The 22,200-nt window shown below is 33.8% G+C and overlaps 1 protein-coding gene and 1 long non-coding RNA gene across 2 annotated transcripts; both read right to left on the bottom strand.

Annotated features, from left to right (window-relative positions):
- Positions 1-8,754: 8,754 nt before the first annotated feature.
- LOC111893266 (uncharacterized) lies at positions 8,755-10,085 on the bottom strand. The gene is made up of 3 exons (XM_052766921.1): positions 10,018-10,085; positions 9,691-9,940; positions 8,755-9,623 (listed from the first exon to the last, which is right to left on the bottom strand). The coding sequence occupies exons 2-3, from the start codon at positions 9,863-9,865 to the stop codon at positions 8,986-8,988; spliced, it is 813 nt and encodes a 270-aa protein (XP_052622881.1). The 5' UTR covers positions 9,866-9,940; positions 10,018-10,085; the 3' UTR covers positions 8,755-8,985.
- Positions 10,086-18,309: 8,224 nt separating this feature from the next.
- LOC111893270 (uncharacterized) lies at positions 18,310-19,498 on the bottom strand. Its single transcript, XR_006186518.2, has 2 exons — positions 19,076-19,498; positions 18,310-18,781 (listed from the first exon to the last, which is right to left on the bottom strand). It is a non-coding gene; the product is annotated as an uncharacterized LOC111893270 (long non-coding RNA).
- Between the last annotated feature and the right edge of the window lie 2,702 nt (positions 19,499-22,200).

Here is a 22,200-nt window from a genome sequence, read left to right as displayed (position 1 = left end):
ACGCGAAAGTATAACCTAATGAACATCCGAAGATTGTCCAGAAAAGTACTAATGTAAGTGTTATCATTGGGTACTAGGACTAACACAACATCGAAATAAGCGAAAGTATAACCTAATGAACATCTGAAGATTGTCCACTCATCCTCTGTAGCAGCAGCAGGGTGGAGGGATGGTTAGTCCCGAAATCGATCTACCTAGTATAAGTAATAACCTTAGAGCTCCGTAGATGGTCATCAACCACTGGTGCTAATCAGTTGGAATTCAGAATGGTTAGTCCCACCGAGATATCCCGTTGAATTGGGATAGGAAAGACAATTTACATAGAAAGTACAAATAAATCATCCTAGCAAGCCGCGATACAAGTATTTATGTACGCGTGTTCATGTATCATGTAAGCATATGTAAACGTACTCATGTATCAGGTAAGTATATGTATATGTACTCATGTATCAGGTAAGTATATGTATATGTACTCATGTATTAAGTAAGTATATGTATATGTACTTATGTATCAAGTAACGTACTGGTATTGACTCATGAATGAACTGACTCTTGTGTGATTCCTTGTAATAGGAATAATGTCTTGTTTCTTCTAACTATCCCTATGATAATTAACTGAAAGGTAATTGGTTGTTCAAGAAGGTAAAAGTAATGGTTTTGCAAGATATCTAAGAGTTTTGAAACAATAATAAAAGTGACTTGATGTCATTTTTAAACAAACTTTTCAAAACTAATACATTTGATATCTAAGTATTTTTAAGATGTAAAACCATTTCATGCATCACATTTTATAGTATGTGAAATCTGCTGGATGAAAACATAGTTATAAAATACATATAATGATTTAATAACATGTTGTTTTCTACTTGTATTCCCCCCCCCCCCATTAAATCATTTAAAACATTGAATTAGGGGTATGAACTCACCTGTAGATGGTGGTTTGGATGAAATGAATGATGTAGGATTGCTAGGTGACAAGTGAAGACTTGTTCACACTCAATGATCCTAGATAACATATAACCACACATATACGTATTCAATTAGACTTTAAACCACTAATTGACAAAGTTAAGACATCCTAAGGCATGTAAAACACCTTATATAAGTGCTACAAGCCATAAGGATTGCATCTAAGTGCTAAAGGACCTTGCTATTGATTTTGGGGCTCAAGGGTAAACTCCCTTGGAGTTTACGATTTTGATGGTCAATACCTAGGGAGTTTACGGCAGTAAACTCTAGTCTTAAGGTCCAAGTGTTGTTTTGTGGTTTAGCAATCCTTTTGAAGTAATTCTACTAAGTGGTTTGGCCTTTGGAAGGGACTAGGGCAACAAAACACCTCCTTTGAGGAGTTTATGGCCTAATGGCATTTTCCTTTGGGTTTACTACCGTAAACCCTTATGGAGAAGTGTATAGCCATGTTTTAGGTAAATGTATGTGCTAGTTTCTAAGCCTAAGGAAGCAAATTGACCAACATAAACCCACTTTAGGGTGTCTATGGTTTTGGGATATCCCCAAACCGTAAACACCTATATTTGATGGTCTTTGATGTTTTTCTAGACTTAAACACAATAAGGAAGGGTTTAAACATGTCAAGGACGGTTTAAACATCAACTAGGGCTTAGTTTTGAGGCTTAGACACACTTTGGTGTCATTTATGGTGTTTACGGCCCAAGAACCTTCTTGGACCGTGAACACCTTGTTCCATGAGTTCTTGGCATATTTTCTTGTTGCTAACTTGTAATACTATCTCAATAAGACTCAAGGAATGAAGTGCTTACAATAAGGAAGCTTGAAGTATGCTAAAAGTCCAAGAACACTTAGTGTGTGTTCTTGGTGTTTTTGGAAATCTAATCAAAAACACAAAAGTGAATGGATGAATAGATGCACAAACACTAGATTAAGTGTTTAATCAACTTGGAATGGATAGAATACTTACAAGTTTGAAGATCTTGAATTGTTTCTAGTTTGCTACTTGAGAGGTTTTCTTGAGTTTACTCTTTTGGGAGTATACTCTTTTGGATAAATGGGGAGTAAACTCATATTGACTAGACTTAAGGAGTAAACTCATGGATAAGCATGAGTTTTCGGATTTTGGTATGATTTTTCGACTCAAACGAAATAGTTTGGCCGAGAGTTTGTAAGACGCGAGGTGTTTGCGGTATTTAAAAATTTAAAACCCGAGACGACACTTTCTTTCACCCGTTCGTTTAAAAATAATATTAAAATAATCAAACGAACTTCATATTTCTTAAAATAAGAAATATTGATATTAATTGATGATACGAAGTGGTTGACTTTGAGGGTTTGACCAAATGGAAATTTCAGGTTGTCACAACTACAGTGAAGAGTCAACAATCCTCGACTATCATAGTCAAAGGAGGAAACCTGACCTACAATTTGCTCACTCTTCTAATGTTCCTCCTTTATGGCTTCCTGAATCTGCTCCAATAGCGGAGTCACAACTGTCATCCTTAGACAGACGTCCTTGATCGGCACTGCCTTGCGGATAAGCGCATCGGCCACGACGTTGGTCTTCCCCGGTGGTAGAGGATTTCACAATCATAATCCTTTACCACGTTAAGCCACCGATGCTGCCTCATGTTCAGATTTAGCTGCTCCATGAGATGCCTTAGGCTCTTGTGGTCCGTTTAGATGTTATAACAAACCCCATAGAGGTAATGACGTCAAATCTTGAGGGTGAAAACAACAGCCCCCAACTCCAAATCATGCGTTGGATAGCTCGCCTCACGAGGCTTCAGCTGCCTCGAAGCATAAGCGATTACATGTCCTCTCTGCATCAATACCGTGCCCAAACCCAAGATGGACGCATCACAATATACTACAAAATCCTCCATGGCCTTCGGCAGGGCTAAGATTGGTGCCTTGCACAATCTCTTCCTCAATGTCTCGAATGCGGTCTGCTGCTCAGACCCCCAACAAAAGACCACGACTTTCCTCATCAACCGGGTCAGGGGCACGACTATCTTGGAGAAGTCCTGAATGAACCTCCGATAATAGCCTGCCAATCCTAGAAAGCTCCGAATCTCAAATGGAGACCTCGGAACCTCCCATCTCATCATGGCCTCCACCTTGGCCAGGTCAACCGAAATCCCATCCTGGTTAACAAGCTGCCCATCAAACTGCACCTCACATAACCAGACCTCGCACGTGGAGAACTTGGCGTATAAGCTTTCCCTCCTCAAGTTGAATGTCAACTTTGATGAAGAGTTAGTGATTGATTATAAAATACTCCTATAGTATTTTAAATTTTATGTTTGGTTCTTGAGTTTATGGGGTCGGTAAGTTTTTGGATTTCTTGCCTACTACGACTATTACCATGCGTATGTTAGTCACCTCTCGAATAAATATAGTTGATCGGGCTATATTCATTTCAGACCTGCTTACATACTCTCAGACGTACTCGTAGTGCTCAACACATCTTTAATACTTTTGTTTTGTTTTTATTACGACACTGTACTAGTATATATGTATGCATGTATACTTTTTATAAAAATAGTATATATATATATATATATATATATATATATATATATATATATATATATATATAATTCTTGGTCAGTGTATTTTAGTCCTATTGTATTTAGAGTTGTGTATCATATGGTTCGATATACTTAGTTCACCATAAACAATGTTTTGATACCAATCTGTCACACCCCCAAACCTGAATGGTGGAAACATTCGGGTGCGGAAGACGTCATGTGCAGTATCATAACAATTGAATAGTAAAGAAAGTAAACACAGCCATCATATACGTAACTGAAAAGTTACATCATTGTATGCATTACATGTTTCCAAAATGTCAATTACATTATGATGTCAAAATATTTTCTTAACGCCTTAGCATCAATTCTTCAGAAGCGCCTTAGCATCAATTCTTCAAAAGCTGTTGATAACATGTTTTACTGGTTTCCTGAGAATACAAGTTATTTGAGAAAAAATCTCAACATTTATGTTGGTGAGTTCATAAGTATTTGAATGAATAAGTATATGCCATTCAATGAGATGAAATCACGTTTGTTTCTAGAAAATCCGATATTTTCTATAAAATGAGTTGTAAGCTGTTTGTTTGTGAAGTAATCGTATTTATCCCGAAAAGTCCTATATTTTCCATAAAACTGAACTGTAAACTGTTTGTTTGTAAAGTATCGTATCTATCCCAGAAAATCATATATTTTCCATAAAACTGTATTGTAAACTGTTTGTTTGTAAAGTAATTGTATCTATCCTTGAAAATCTTATATTATCCATAAAGCTGAACTGTAGTCTTATATATTCCAAGACTGAAAAGTACAAGTATATATACCGTACTTAGTTTTGTAACATATAGTTTTATTCGAAAATAAAACCATTTGAAGAGTTGTGTAATTATGTAAAATAAGTGTAGTATTGACTTCACGTAACGTATTTCTGTTAATCATGTGAGTTTTCATAATCGTGCTATTAATAAATTGCCTGTCTCAACGTTCTTCATGCGTCGAAAAGATATGACGTTTGTCACCCATAACATGTCAGTCGAGCGGTAGCTAACAGCCAGGGTGCGTGATCATCAGTCCCGTATAGATCTATACACAAGTATCACGCTCTCCGGGAGGAGACTCTGGTTATAAAACAGGACTTCCATGGATACCTTTGGTAGGTGCAATGAAGACGAATAGCTCACAAATTTCCAATGAGATACGTGTTTTGTAATGAAAATGTTCGTACATGAAATTGTTACTCCATTCGTTATGTTTATAATATATAAAAATAATCGTATTTTTATATAATCGTTTCCTTGCCTTGAAAGGGTAAAATGATGTGAATGTTTCTCAAACTATACCTAATATAGTTTAAAAGATATTATTCCATTGAAAATGATAATCGTTTCGTTTGAACGTGTTTTGCATGTAACCATTTGTAAATTTGGTAATAATGTTGTTCCGCATGTTTGATATTCTTATGTAAAGATATTTTAATGTAATAAAATATAAAACAATAATTTGTATATTAACACAAGTTTATTGTGTTTTACCTGTATCCCCCCCCCCCCCCCCAATAAAACATAGAAAAAGTTATAAACATGGAAAGGTATGAACTCACATCGAATGTGATAGCGGTTTAGTTTACATGTTAGGAACGGTGATCTTCGATTTAGATTACGTAATGGTAGCCGTATCCTATTAGTTTAAACACATATTAATGTGTGAATATTTGAAAAATCAATAATTCATGTGTTGAGTAAACACTAAATCAATGGAGAATGCTTACCAAAACTTATAGTTGTAGCTATATGGAAGAATGTTATGTCCATGAGTTGTTAACTTTTAAGCTTGAAAGGAAAGAAATGTGGTTTGCTATTTGAGAGAAAATGGGAATGTTCTTGTTTACTGGATGTTTAGAATGAAAGAATGAATCTTATATGAGACTTATATATGAAGGAAACTAAATGAGAGGTGATGTGATATGTTTGCTGGTAATTGCACCAAATCACATTGGGAAGTTGAATTAAGGATAAGATATGAAGATATTAGGTATTTTCGGCCATAAATTCACCTGTAAGGAAGTGAATTCAATCCTAATGTCAAAAGGGAAAAGGAAATTCGGTCCTAGTGTCCAAGAAAGAAAGGAAATCGGTCTTATGATCAAAGTGAGAAAGGAATTCGGTCCTAGGGTAAAAGGGAAAAGTGAATTCGGTCCTAGCCTTCTAGAAAGGGTTGATTTCGGTAATTGCTTTTAATCCAAGAAGTGAATTCGGTTTTGTGTTTGGGAAAAGATTCCCCAAACCGAATTCTATATATACATATTATAAAATTATGATTTTAAATTAAATTTTATACCATAGCATGTTCACATCCATATACTTGAATTAGTGTTGATTTCTTTGAGTCCTTAATATCTTGTTAACTTGTATTAGCTTATAATAACTTAAACTAACATGGGTTATTACCACACATGTTTAAATAACAACCATAAGTATGGCTCATGAAAGTCATATTTCTATTGCATCCAATTACATTGGAAATCAATTGGTACATGTTTGGAGTTTTTAGACTAGAATTGTTCTAGGAAAATTCCAGTTGTGACAGTTCAAGATGAACATATGTTCATAGATGAACATACATACGATCTTCTTTATTCTACCTTCAGCTCAATCACCAAAGCCTCCACCACCACCGACAAATCACTACTCTCTAGCATCTTTAGTTTCTTAATAGTTACTGAATATACGAATACTTGTAATCAGTTTGTAGTCTTATATGCATATAACTAAATGTAATCTCCACCATAGTCGCATTTCGGTCTTGGTCCTATTCGATTATTACTTTAGGTGTTGAAATCACATCGGTTTTTTTTCTTTTTTATAATCTCCATGCTGCAAGTCAAACCAAAATTAGATATACAAAAAGATAGAAATCAGACAGATCTTCAAAGAAAAGCGTTACTATTAGTCTATTACCCTTGCCTAATTGGGTCCTCTGAACACATATGAACATATGTTCATAAAATCCAAGGTTGAAAAGGCTACTTTGATATATACTACACCCGTCCCAAATTGATAGTCTAGTTTTGATTTTTGAAGTTTTTTTTCTTCAACTTTGACCTTAAATATTTTTGTTTTTTATAGATAATACTTGATGAAAAATATATGAATGGATTGTATTTTAATTTTTTTTTTCATTTTTATAAGTTTTATCAAGTAATATATAACACAAATAGAAATATATAAGGTCAAAGTTGAAAAAAAAAACTTCAAACTCAAAAGTGGGCTATCAATTTGTGACGGAAAGGAGTATATATATATATATATATATATATATATATATATATATATATATATGGTAATGATCTTTTGCGAACTCAGGTGAATTCTGTGAACTTTTCATGTGAAGTTTTTTAGAGTGACTTAAGGCATTGATTTGGTCATATAGAAGTGCATTTGCAATAATAATAATAATAACAATATAAAATAAAAAAAATCTTGAAAAGAATGTGCACATGTGAAAAGTGCATAGCATTAACGTCCGAAGTGCATATGTTCGTCAAAAATAACTCTTATATGGGCACTTTTTTTTTCGAGATGTTTTTTGTGAAGGCAATTCTATATGATCGACTTAATATCGTAAGTCACTTTTTTTTAAAAAAAATAACACAAAAAAAGTTCGTGGAGTTCTCGGGAAACTAGAATGCACGTGCAATGCGGCGGTACGAGATAGTTTCTTTCGGCAAATAGTTTTAATACGCCGATTAGTTTGATTTTCGTGTCATGTAGTTCCTTTCAGACTTTTTCTCGAATTCTTTTGTGTCGGGTATTTCCTTCGGACGAATAGTTTCAAGCTATGTAAGTACTTGTGGGGGCGGAATAGTTTCCTATACGGTGTTATTTATTACTCTAGTTTTTATTTTATGATTATATTAAATTCAAAAGCATATGTAGCGGTCTTCGATGCGGGATAAATGAATGGGTTCGATCACAAGTAGATTTTCCTTTACGTGAAGAATAGTTTACTTTTCAGTATTAGTTTCTTTCTATAACTCTTTTTGGTTATTAGTTTTTCTTAATGGCAAGTAGCATTCTTTAATGATTTGTTTCGATTGGGCCGATGGTTAAAATTTTTTCTTTCGCGAAATGTCTTATTCAAAAGACATAAAATGGATCAATAAATATGTTTTACCATATGACATACATTGTTTTATAAGTTTTATTTCGGAGATTAAAAAGTTTATTTTAGGGTAAATTACACCGTTGGTCCCTCGTGCACATGCCAGAAAGCATGTGTAGTCCCTATTTCCAAAATTTAACTCGTGCAGTCCCTCGTTGTTATTTATCTTGCATGGTTAGTCCCTATGCACGTTAACTGTTAAATCCTTCCGTTTAAGCTACCCACGTGCCTTGCACGCAGGGGCATTTTCGTCTTTTTAGGGTTTGTGTCCATATTTAATGCCGTTACACCTTAAATCTTATAAAGAACACTGCAACCCTCTTTTCCTCTGTATCCTCTCGTTCGTCTCTTCCCCTCGTTCGATCGATTTCTTCCAAATACATAACAATGATCGATATTAAATGCAATTGTGGAGCCACTGCAGTGATTCGCACATCTTATAGCAAAAGAAACCCTGGGAAACTCTATTATGCTTGTACAGTAAAGGTAAGGTTAATGATTTCAATTTTGTTCTTCGTCTTCTCTAATTTTGCCCTAATTCTCCATCTACTTTAATTGGTTCAGGGACCATTATGCAAGTTCATAGGATGGGTGAATGATTATGATCAGGACTGTGATTGTATGGCGTTTAGGATGAAACTTGAAGAACAAAATCGCAAATTGAAGCTTTACCTAGTTATTAGCTGGGTTTTTTTTTTTTTTGTTTCAGTCCTTATATATAAAGTGTAGGTTAAGTAATGAAGTTGTTAGTATTTTGGTATGTGTATTTTGTAATGGAGACTCTTTGTAATGTTATTTGTATTAACAAAAAAATTTCAATTTTAGTTACAATATATTGTGTAATCATAATGTGGTGTTATCAGTTGGTGTTCAAATTTAATGAAAATGTGGTATTTGCAACATATGCAATATACCATTCAATACTAGCATCCAATATAACAATTAAAAAGGACAAAAACTCTAAAATATCCAAGATAACCATTGACCATTAACATAAAGGGACATCCAAAATAACAACATAGTCTTATGGCATACAAATAGTTATCCTACACAGCAACAAAGTATCAAAATACAAAACATAACAACAAAATAATATGGCAATAAATGCCTAACAAAAACATAGTTATCCTTCATGATCATGATACCAAACTACAAATTCTCAAAGCATGGGGCTTTTTCCTTTGTTCCCAACTCCATTTTGTACACCACCACTGCTACCTGCTGCACCTTCTCCTGTTGTATTCCCTGCTGCACCTTCTCCTGTTCCATTCCCAGTCTGTGATTGTCCCTTACAGGTCCTTCCATTATGGCCCACATTTCCTCATTTTGTGCATGTTACAGATTTCCATTTTGTGGACACTCCATCATCTTCTGTTGCAGATCTTCTTCTCTTTTTTTTTGGTCTGCCAATAGGGACACGATACTTTGGTGGTATCAACTTGGTAGGACATGTGCTTTTTTCCCACAATAACCTCCCATTAATAGGTTCAACTTTGAAGACATACATTTCTTTCCATGTCTTGAGCCAATAAGTTGGGTGTACCCATGTCTCAGGTATTCCAACATTTTCATTGTTGAGCCTCATATCCCATATAGCTGCTATACTATGTTTGCAGGGTATGCCTGTCAGTTCCCACCTATTACATGAACAATTTTGTTGGTCCATATTAACCACATACTGATTAGTACCTTCACTTGTAACCTGGTACTTCCCATTGCCACAGAACACTGCCCTACACTGTACTGCCCTTTCTTTAATTTTTTCAAGGGTCTTAGTGGCTGTAGGAGTTAATGGGCCATTAGCTTTATCAATTTCTTTTTGAACCATGACAATTTTCCTCATGATATACTCCCTAATAAACTCCAAGCAACTGATAATTGGCTTATCACGACCCTTCACTATCTTGCTATTCAAACTCTCACACATATTATTCAACAAAGCATCACAATGTGCCCTCCCTAATAAAACACAACTGTATTAGATTATATTTAAAAATTATACACTTATAAACATAATATTATATACCTGAGAAGTGGGATCTGGACCAGTGCTTAGGTGGAATAGAATTAAGCCAGTCATATGCTTCACTGTTAAGTTTCTTTAGTTCTTCCATGGCACTGTTGAATTGTGGTATGGTGGTACATGTTGCACATTTCCAAAGACAATCCTTGAATTCCTTGCCCCTCCATTTACGTTTCATGTTCTCATGAAGATGCCTTAGGCAATATCTATGCTCTGCTGCTGGGAAAAGTTTCTCAAGTGCAGGCAATAACCCCTAAATCATCAAAATAGTGAAGTTGCTTATTGAATTGTAAAACATGCATGTGAAAATGAATGGAGAACTTTATTTACCTTCTGTCTATCTGATATGAAAGTGAAGTTGGAGTTTGCATACAAACCAAGATCATCTCCTAAGTTAGTTAAAAATCAGGTCCATGAATTAAAGTTCTCTGCTTCAACAACTGCATATGCCAAAGGGTATGTGCAATTGTTCCCATCTAAACCCTGAATTATCATGTCAAACACAGTAATAAGCAAACAATTAACTATGGTCAAACATTAATCAAATACTAAAATATGATTATGCACATACCACTGCTGTCAGGATCATACCATGGTATGGACCCTTCATGAATGCACCATCAAGCCCTAGTAAATCTCTTTTCCCTGCTGCAAATCCACTTTTCAATGGACCAAGACAAATGTATACTCGTTCAAATACCCTGGTCTCAGATGCATAACATGGTTCACTTTGCACTTGAAGTTTGACTGTGGTGTTTGGATTTCTACTCTGCACCTCCTGTAAGTAGTCTCTTAGACATGAGTACTGAGCAGCAAAATCTCCCCTAATTGATTCCAGGGCTTTCGTTTTCGCCCTATGAACTTTCATGTCTGACAATCCAAGTTGGTATTTCTTCTCAAGCATCTCACGTAATGCTCTAAGTGGTATTTCTGGGTTTGCCTCCACTGTGTCAAAAATCTGTTCAGAGAGAAACTTGTAGTTACATGCCCTAATTTTCCTTGTTTGAAGGCATGTATGTTGCTTTTCATAGGTCTTAACAGTCCAGTTAATGTCTTTTTCCACTTACTCACTAGTAGGACCCATGGGCATTTATGAATAGAACCATCTTTCACTTTCTTTTTCTTTTGACTTGGTCCCACTTTGTCATTACTTTTGCTGGTCCCACCTGTTTCTAATATCCCAAGGTTTGGTATTGTCCCTTTGCAAACCACTCTAATCCTATTTTTGTCATTCTTGACGAAGTCTAACTCCCTTCTACTCTGTATGGAATGAAGATAAATTTGTTGTTTAACTTCCTTGGCTGTGCTAAAAGTCTGGTGGATGTAAAATGGATCTTTGACAGCAGCTGCTTCATTCTTATGTGCTCTTCGTAAATCTCTTATCTTCTTCCTTTTTTTACTAGCTTCACCCTCATCTGATGAAGATGCAGATACAAATTCTTCAGTGTTTATAACCTCTAATTCTTCATCACCTTCTACTGCTTCATCTCGATCATCAGGAAAACTTCCAACCCACTCCACCTCTTTGTCAATGTTGAGGTGAAAGTTCTTCATATCAACCTCTGGATCATCTAACAAATTATCTTCATCAACTATGTAATCGCTATCTTGACTGTATTCACTATCTTCAGTGTCATCACTATCATGACTGTCTTCACCTGCTTTTTCACTATTTGGTTCATCTTGTTCCATAGGAGTCCCACCAAAAGGTTCACACCATTCAAATGTATCACCCAAACCATCAACATTAGGACATGTGCTTCCTATCATTGGTTCAGTCAAAGGGCCTTCAATTCTTGGTATATAGGCAGGGGTTGACTCAACTGTTTCACTCAATGTAACAAGGGGTTGTTCCAAGGTTGTTTCAAGTAATGTACTAGGGGGTTCGTCCATAGTTTCTACATTCTCAAAAACAGGGGCTTCTTCACTAGGACAATCCCCTGAATTTGACCATGTCAATAACAAGCAGGGACGACAAAGGGACTCAGGAATTTCGTGTATCTTTATCTTTGCAGGGTTTGGGGACATTTGATACGTATGGAGCTTGGTTTCCCAAAACTCTGTATACACTTCTATCACCTTGTGTTCATACACGTATGACCTAAAGTGGTTTATATCTTCGTCACAACCCAAAGCATACAACCCAAAATCTAAATCCCAGGTTGGTCGTTTGAAATGATAATAAATACTTTTACCTGGTTCCACACAATCAAGCAATTCCATTATCTCGTCCATATCATGCACCGAGAACAAGTCACTATCAATGCCATCAATATATTTCATCTTCCCCTTTATGTATTTGCGGCCTGGAAACTTCGTAAAGACTCCACCATAGTTCAATCGTATCGAGAACATACATGGATTGTCAGCTGCGAACCCAAAAAAAAATTACGTTTTAGGAACGTATAATGGATGATCAACTGAAAATGTAGAAAATTTTACCGTATGAGCTTTGGAGATCGTATTCCTCCCATTCTTGCCTAATCCTCCAGTTCACCATCGTAGAAAACTAGGGTTTTCTCGTGCAATGCTAAGGGTCGACGGAGGATGAAATCAGAAATGATCGGTTATCGAAGTCGCGCCATACTGGTTCATGTATACAAACCCTGAAAAGACGAAAATGCCCCTGCGTGCAAGGCACGTGGGTAGCTTAAACGGAAGAATTTAACAGTTAACGTGCATAGGGACTAACCATGCAAGATAAATAACAACGAGGGACTGCACGAGTTAAATTTTGGAAATAGGGACTAAACATGCTTTCTGGCATGTGCACGAGGGACCAACGGTGTAATTTACCTTTTATTTTATTTAATTTCATTATTTTAAACTACAACACACATATTTTAATAGTAGATCAAATGTTTGTGTGTGTTGATTTAAAAAAATAAAATAAAATAAAATAAAATAAAACTTCTATAATTTTTTTTAATATTTAAATAAATATGAAAAGAAAACATAAAATCCTATCTAATCATTGTATAATTAATTATAAAAAAAATCTTAAATAATCATATTATCATAAAATATATATTTTAATATTATACTTGTGATGGAAAAACATAATTATACTATAATGAAAATATTAATTCATGTTTAATTTTTTTGAATAGTTTTATTAGTGTCTTTGGCCTGTGCGGCATAATGTCAAATACATTTTTTAACAACCAAATCTCATTTTGCAACACCAAATCACGCAGCCTTGACAAATTACCTACATTGACAATCTCTTTTTATGGTAGAAAGTATAACAACAACAATTTTATATGATATCTTGACAAATTATCTTTCATGAATTATATGTTGAAGTCGTAAAGAGATCCAACAATATTGAGGAGGCGTTTTTTTATAATTAATTATAGAATACTTAAAAAATTAATTATTACTTAGTTGTTGGGTTTTCTGTTTAAACTTTAAACGAATGTCTTGAACATTTTTAGTTTTCACATTTAGTCTTGAACATTTTTTTTGGAGTTTAGATATACAAAAGACGGAACAAAACCCATACAAACATTTACATGTATTCAAACCATTTAGAGATAGAATCAATGTAATATCCGAAATGCATTTACATCTAAATATCCTTATACATCTAAACATTACAATTAATCAATATCTAACTTGTACAACATTCATCCATGTTCATTTATAAAAAAACATTCAGAAACCAAAGTGCATTTGGCATGCTAAAATATGTATTTGGCATGCTAAAATAGGGAAAATGATTCTCGAGGTTAATTAAATTTTACGTTTATACTCATTTGGTCCCTTCCATTTTTTTTGTATTCAATATACCATTGAACTTGTTGTTTGTGTTCACCATAACCCTTTTGACCGGCTTTTGACCTGTGATAGACGGTCAAAGGATTATGGTGAACATAAACAACAAGTTCGATGGTATATTCAGTACAAAAAAAAAGGAAAGGGACCAAATGAGAACAAGCTCAACAGTTGGTTACCCTCCTGAGTCATTTTCCCCGAAAAGTTAAATGAAATTAAAGTTGCAAAATTATCAAAGACTACAACCTTCTTAGGCTATAACGTATATGAAGAGTGTTTCAGAGGGGTAACTTTGTTTAAAACATGGTCTATGCTATGCTTACTGTGGTTAGCTGTCAACACCTCTCTTCAAAAGGATATGATTGTGTATGAGAGGTATATTTATCAGCATAAACGTTTACCTCAAGGTATATTATGGTGATGTGTCTGTAAAAGCAGCATGATATTGTACATATTGATGTTATATCTCATCCCATGAATTCGATCTTAAAGCTAAGTAAACTCAAAAATCACAGCACATGTGATTCCACTCGTTTGTAGACTTGTCTGAAATCTATGATACGATAAATCATTTGATTGGAAATGTAAATGTAGTCATGAAATGCGCCTGCTTAGTCAAGATTCCCCTAATAAATTTTCAAGTGCATTACAAAGTTATACATGTATGAATAGTGTTCTTTCGTGGGTTATGTTTTGAAGAGAAGCAAGAATGAATCTCATAAAGTCATTAATATCAGTAGGAGATGATGTGAGATTTGTTGTAAATGAGTAAAGAGAAAATGACTTAGGAGGGTAACCAACTGTTGAGTTTGTTCTCATTTGGTCCCTTTCCTTTTTTTTGTACTCAATATACCATTGAACTTGTTGTTTGTGTTCACCATAATCCTTTGACCGGCTATCACAGGTCAAAAGCCGGTCAAAAGGGTTATGGTGAACACCAACAACAAGTTCGATGGTATATTGAATACAAAAAAAAGGAAAGGGACCAAATGATTACAAATGCAAAAGTTAATTACCCTCAAGAGTCATTCTCCCGCTAAAATACAACACAACTACAAATCTTTACCATTTGCACTTGAAACACAAACACATTCACTTCTTTTCTAGAAATCAACAACAAAAAACATTTTGTTCTTCATTTTCTGGACTTTAAAATGATTCATCACCAAAACCTAAAACATAAGCAAAATATGAAAAAAAAAATCTAAGAAAACCAAATAAAACATCAGATTAAGACGTTAAATCAAACAAATCTAACAACAAACATCAAATGGATAAGTATGTTGCAATATAATAAAATAGTGTAGATAGATAATTAAATTAAAAAAAAAGACCTTGGCATGCTTGGTCCCTAAAGATTTTTTTTTTAAAGTTGGATCGTCTTTATTTTATATTTTTGTTGCACGTTCGGTCCTTGTCCATCCTAAAAATATTGATTTACGCTTACTGATTTATTTTATCTTTTTTAAATTATCAATTAATTAAAAAATATTAATTAAATGTGGAAAAATATTAATAAAATGTATAATTATTTGATTCAACGACCCACACTACACCCTCCTCCCCTCCCTACCTGTTGTTTAGTCGCCGAAAAATGCAGACTCAACAGAAAACGTTGGACTCAACTGGAAAACACTAGACTTCACCACTCTCCACCTTAACCACACCACAATTTTCACACCCTCAGACCGGACGGCGGAAACATCTGAGGGCTCGTGTGACTATCAATTGAGGGCTCGTGTGACTATCAATTGAAGTATCATCACAATGAATATACATGAATCATAACATGATCATTTTCAAACAATACATATTACAACCAGCATTGTTCACATCAAGTACATTGTATAATATTACATATTCAGATCATAAGAGGCGCGGGAGTTAACATTTCACAAAAATAAGATTCCCAAATACACTTGATGATTCTTCGGCTTAACGGTTACCTAACGATTAATTGAGAATACAAGTTATTTTGATAATGGTTAACATATATAATGTTGGTGAGTTCATAAACAAGTTTGATTAAAAAGCTTTGTGTCAATAGTATAACCCAGAAAATCTGATATTTTCTGTAAATTTGTTTATAACATGATGTGATGATCCAATATATATATATATATATATATATATATATATATATATATATATATATATATGTGTGTGTGTGTGTGTGTGATTTCAAAACATGTGTAAATGAATGAATCCCAAAAGTTTTCCTTGTTTTGTATTTGATGTATGTAAAAGAAAGTGAAAGATGGTATTTCCCGGAAAATATGATATTTCCCGATCTATAATAGTATTGTAATATTTGTATTATCGTATGAAATGTTTTGTATCGCCACAATATATGAATTTTATTTCCCCCGAAAAGTATAGATGGTAATGGATCTGTATGTGAGTCGTTATAACCATGCATGATAAATAACTAATTCGCCTATCTTGGCATTTTTCCAAACGCCAGTTTTGATCAAGATTTTGTCACCCTAGACTGACCGAGTCTAACTGTAGTGAACAGCTCAGGTGTGGGGGGGTCACCCTCGTATAGATCTATACACAAACTCTCCCTCTCCCTCCATGAGACTCTGATTATAACTATAGCCTACGGCTAAACACTCAATGGTGTCGACCGATACTTCTCACTAGACCCCAATGATTTTCCTACATGAATATATTTAATGTTAAACGTAGTTTGATTTACTAACATCTGGTGATACTTGAATGTTAAAAACACAGCCCAATAAACATGAATAAAGACAGCTGCGACCCATTAAACACGTAGGTTATTTCTAGGCTTGATGGCATGCAAACAGACACGTTGAAGCCCATTAAGCATACAATGAATCTCTCTGGTATAAATTAACATGTGAATGGGCCATTAAGGCCTAATAACATGAAAAAATTAATTTAGACCCATTGAGCATGTCATTAGGTCACTAAGGCCCAGTAGACATGAATTGATTATATTGGGCCTAATAAACATGCAAATGGATCAGGAATGCCCAATAAACATGTATTACAAGTACCAGGCCCAATATTTGTACCATTGTTCTATTTTTGTATATTTGATGTGGTATAGTGTTTTTAAATGAAGCATTTACTTATAATATTAAAATATTCAATGTTAGATCTATAACGATATTATTAGTTTATATAATATACCATTTTTAAATCCTTATAAAAATTTCTATCTTTGTCCCAATTGTTTAAAAATTGACACATTGGACTCAAAATATTTATTTGACCATTTCATCCCTTGGTTTGTAAGAATTTACATTTTCATCCCTTATTTGTTAAAAGTTTACATTTTTGGTCCATTTGCCATGGGTTTTACATTTTTGGCCAAATTCCAAAAACTTTGCATTTTTAGCCCAATTTAGAAATAAGTGTCATTTTCAACCCTTAAATTGGTTTATTTATGTTTTGGCTCAAGTTTTGATTGAATGACATTTTTAACCCCAAAACTCTTATTTTTCGCAAATTTGGGCCCAAAACCGTGAGGCCCAAATATGAAGCCTTTTAGGCTAAATTTTACACTTTTGGCCCTTTGAAAAGTATGGTTATCATAAAACCCCATTTTTATACAAGTATGACTTGTTTGATCCTTATAAAACTGTAAATGTCACTATTTTTCCTTATCTTTTGTTTACTTAACAAATATGATCCTTAACAAGATTTTTGCTTTGATTTTTCACATCTTAAGCATGTGAACACTTTTATCTTGGTAATATGATGTATAAGGTGTCTTAGTTCATGGATGTAATTGTTGTTTAAGATGTCGAAATGTGTTAAGATCTAACCCATTTTACAAAATAAACTAAGAAACCACACATATCAAGCATATAACACATAGATCTACACATTTTACTTATATTCTCCCCAAAAAATCTTGAAAAAACCGAAAAACAAAGGGCATGAACTCACTTTGCTTAGTTGTTCACGGTTTGAAGAAGAAGTGGAAGAAGATATTTGATCCTACCAAGCTTTCTTGAGTAGATCTTGAACTTGGGGGGGGGGGGGATTTCTAAGAGTATGAACATAAATAATCTTTAGAAAGAGTGATCTAGCATAATAATGAAGTTATTTAGCGTGGATGTGTGATGAATTACTCAAGATTGGTGATCTTTGGTGAAGATCTTCTTGAAACACTTAGAGATCTCGAAAATTTGGATGGAAGGAAGGAGTGCTCTTGAGAGATTTTAGAGTGTTTGAAAGTGAAGTTTGTGTGTGTGTGTTTGATGTTCACGGTCAAGAGATAATCAGAGAGAGGGTAAGGGGAGTTTGCATGGAAACATGAGAAATATAATACCTAGATGCATGTTGTGTATAATGCCTTAATATCCCCTAAATAAAAATGATGTGTCATGGCTTGGGTAATTAGCCATTATATCTTTTTTTTTGTTTTTGATGTTGGGCTGAGAGGAAGAAGGAAGAGGAGAAAGGAGGAGTGGTTTGGCCTTGAATGCTTGATTTCGATATTATGGGCCTAAATGGAAAGTTCTCGACCCATTAAAATAAAAGGAATGAAGTTTATGACCTATTAGGGCAAATTAATTCATTTATGGCCCAATAAGGGGCATTGGGGTTAGAATGAATCATTCTAGGCCCAAATGGCCTAAAATGTTATAGGTTTATGTATTGGGTCCATTCAGAATCCAAATAGGGTTTCTAAGCCCAAGATAGTCCGATTGGATGCTTATTGGTCCATTAGGTCCAATAAAGAAACCCTAGTCCATAATAAGCTTGAACCTGGATTTTTTGGGTTTTCAACTCATTATTCACTATTTGGATACTTTGTATAGAGTTTTGAACTTCACTTGTGAATTTTGATTAAGATTGTGGTCATAGAATGAACATAGTGCATGGTATCAAGTTAGAGTTACAAGTATTATCATAGATGATGTTTACATGATCATAGAATTTCCTGGCTAAAAATGCCAGTTGTGACACCAATCCACCATTCACGTTCCTACCAATTCCCTTTCTATTGTTACCTTCTCCAGTAAAATCTTCAGCTACCACCAACTTTCTCTCACTGTCATCAACCTAATATCTCTCTCCCATCTGAATTCCCAAATGTCGGTGAATAGATCAATTTGTCTTCTTTCTGAGCCTACCATGGTGTCATCGTCTTCCTTACAACCCACAAAATAATAAAGAAAGCACATCGACCCAAAAAAAAAATTCAAATATCATTTTCAGAAAAAAAAAAATAAAAAAATCGATCCTCTTCCATCGTCTATTATCCACCAATTTCAGTTGCTAATCATCAAAGCATCTTCAATGAAGAAAAAACTAAATAAATGAACATCAATACCTGAAATCAAAATCGAGAATCATTTACAAAAAAAAAAAATTGAATCATCTACCACAGTTTTAGTTTTAATCTCTGATCACAACGGTGGATGAAATCAACACTTGTAATAATCTTAAACCAAATTCTTGCTTCCTAATCGACTAATTGAGTCGAAACTAGTTGCAAAAACACCTCTTAACTTTTCACATCAAACTAGATTTCTTCCTTTAGAAATGAATCCATCAGATGTAAAAAAAAAAAAAAAAAAAAAAAAAAAAAAAAAAAAAAACAAAACAAAACAAAACAAAACAAAACCTGGTTTTTGCATTCTAATTTCTTGTTCCACCATCACCCAATCAAGAACTTTTGACCTTCAAAATTCTACAGGTTTTCACCTTGATTAAGAATGAAGATGGATTTGAGAAACTTCAGGTACATAGAAACCCAAAAGGAAGAGAGATTCAATAAAATTATCTTGTAAAAAAACGAAAATCCCAAAATCAAGTTTTCACCTTTCTGTTCGTCAGGTTTCGAGTCATCGGACATGTGAAGACAGATGTACATATATCTTGTGCTAGAAGTTTGCCGGCAACAAAGAAAGGAAGGACATGGAGGGTAGTCAGTGACTGTGGCATTTTCTGGCATGTAGAGCATGGAAGAGATAAACGATGGTAAAGAAAGGGTTGTCGGCAAGTGGAGGCTTCTATTCATTGAACTAGGGATGAACGAAGAAAAGATAAAATCTTCATACATTACATGCTACATGAGATAAAAGCTTCATACAATGCAGACTACATAGGTTGTGGGTGGGGTGGTAAGGCCCACCTTTTATTAAACAATTTCTTTAATAAATAAAATAATCAATAAACATTACTTTAATTAAAAAAAGAAATATACAAGGGCAATATAGTTTTAGAAAGTGTGTCAGGGACCAAACGCGTAACAAAAACATATAATAAGGACGGTCCAAGTTAAAAAAAACTTTTAGGGATCAAACGTACAGATGAACCCAAACCATAGGGACCATTCGTGTAATTTACCCTACTTTTTATTTCTTTTATCCAAATTTCCTTGATTTTGACCAAAATACCAATCTAATTCCAAAACCTTTTCAACCTTAGTTGAACTTTCAGATAATCGATTTTTAACATCACTATAGAAACTCAAACAATTCAGCATAATCCTTAATTCTTGTAGACCAAATTCTATATTTCCCAATAATGACCAAAGTACCCTTTATAAATTAAAAACTTTTAGAAGAATCTCAAATTAATTCTCATATTAAGAAAAATCCAAACAAAATTCATTTTATCAAATCAATTATAAAATTAAGAAAAAAACCCTAGTAAACTTTCAAGATCCAATCTGCTTTCCTTTAAGGTGTACGCTTTCTATCCAAAGTTATTTTTTCCCCAATCAACAACACACCCATTAAATAAGATCATGAAATCCAAATTATGATGAACAAAATCTTGATTTAAAATCACAGTAATCAACGAACCAGATAAACAAATAAACATGTAATAAAAAATTGTTTTTACATGGTTAGTACTTGAAAGTTGTCTTTGAAAAAAGATCCACTTTCTAATAATCAAAGCATCAATACCAACATAAATAAAGATAAACAAAACGCTAGTTCCAAGATGCAGATATAGTTTCTTTAAATTTAATGACAATGAATTTGGTAAAGAACCTGAAATTAGTGCCTCTTTATTCTGTTTCTGAAATATTATAGCTTTTTATTGGCATGCCTTTGAGCATTCTTATTGATAATAATGTTTGCAAAAATTTTAGCTGCAGCAACAAATTTAATTTGTGTCTTACCGTATCAGGTGAAAACAATGTAAATAGCTATCTCCTAAGTCCTAATGCGAAAGCCCCGACTGTTTGTAATATGTGAATTTTTGGTATCCAAAACATTCTCATTTTATAGGTTCTTCTTTATAATTATATTTATATCGGCTCACGAGGCAACATCAAAACACTTTTCTATATTCATTATCTATTGGGTTATATATATATATATATATATATATATATATATATATATATATATATATATATATATATATATATATATATATATATATATATATATATATATATATATATATATATATATATATATATATATATATATAGTCATGATCATGACTATTCTGACTCTTTACTTTATTAATTTTGTTTCTTTAGGTCGAATCGTATGCATGAGTTCGAGATTAAAACTTCACACACTCTTACAACAGGTCAGGTGTGTGTAATTTTCACTAACTCAAGTAAATAAGATGTTTTGCATGAACCGTAGTTGTGATTTAAGTAACACAATGTCTTGTATATCCCATAGTTTAATAAAATAATAAAGGAAAAACAAATCAGAGAAACCGAATATTGCATGTAATTTATGGAACCTAAGTTTCAAAAGATAATAATAAAACAGATAATTCAACTTCCGGGGCCTACTTTGGTGACTTCAAAGCAGTCATCTGTGAGGTCTACCATGAAACTAAATCGACCTCTTATTTTGTATCATTGCATGTTTATAATTACACCTAAGAATCAAGTTTATAATTCATAACAATCATCTACAAAAAATTATAAACCATCTTTGATTTTTTTTAATGTAAATGATTGTTTGTTATATACTTTGATTTAATAATTCATATTTTGTTGAAGGCTTGTGGTCAACTAATTACGTATGGTATATATTGATCAAGATAAAAAGGAAAACTATAGGAGGACCAAAATAACACAATTTTGTGGTAATAAATTGTCTATAGACCTCCAAGTCTTCCATGACAATAAGTTACAATTTATGAAGATTTGAGGATTTTGGGATACTCTGATATTGTTTTGATAATAACTTACAGTTTATATCATGACTTGAATTTATGAGTAATATTTTGAGAATTAAAAATGAAAATTTTGTATTGCAATTTGAGGTGCTTCAATTTGGTATTAGAGTCTTGGTTTGAGGGATTCGAGCACACCCTCGAGTATGTCTGGACTCAAACTGAGGAGTTGATAACTTTTCAAAAAGAATGATTTTTTCATCACACAATTTTCCAAGGAGATTAAAGAGTTTTGAAAGCAGATCTGAAGCAGTGTGTACAATCAGCCAGAGCCCGAGCGGTGATTTCCCAAAATACTTTTACTTGATTATTTGTTGTTATTATGAGTTGATAGAACTGCATGCTAGTTTAGGGCTAGGAATCTGCTCAGTATATCATGCTAGTGTGCCTGCTTAAGAGATATACATTTATCCCTGTTATCTATCTGAGCTGGTAGTGTTGCATATGTATGATTAGAGATCTCCGAGGAGCTGTGAGGTATGATTTCCTGAGTTCAGTGATGCCTTTTGTGCTGTGGATAGAGCAATTGGGGTTGTATGCTAGAGTGTTTTTATATGCTGGTAGAGGTTGCTCGATGCCCGAATGCTCCTT

This window comes from Lactuca sativa, chromosome 8 (assembly GCF_002870075.4).
Source record: "Lactuca sativa cultivar Salinas chromosome 8, Lsat_Salinas_v11, whole genome shotgun sequence".
NCBI classification, from domain to species: Eukaryota; Viridiplantae; Streptophyta; class Magnoliopsida; order Asterales; family Asteraceae; genus Lactuca; species Lactuca sativa.
The sequence above is the reverse complement of the archived record's forward strand: the minus strand, read 5'-3'. Positions and strand labels throughout refer to the sequence as shown.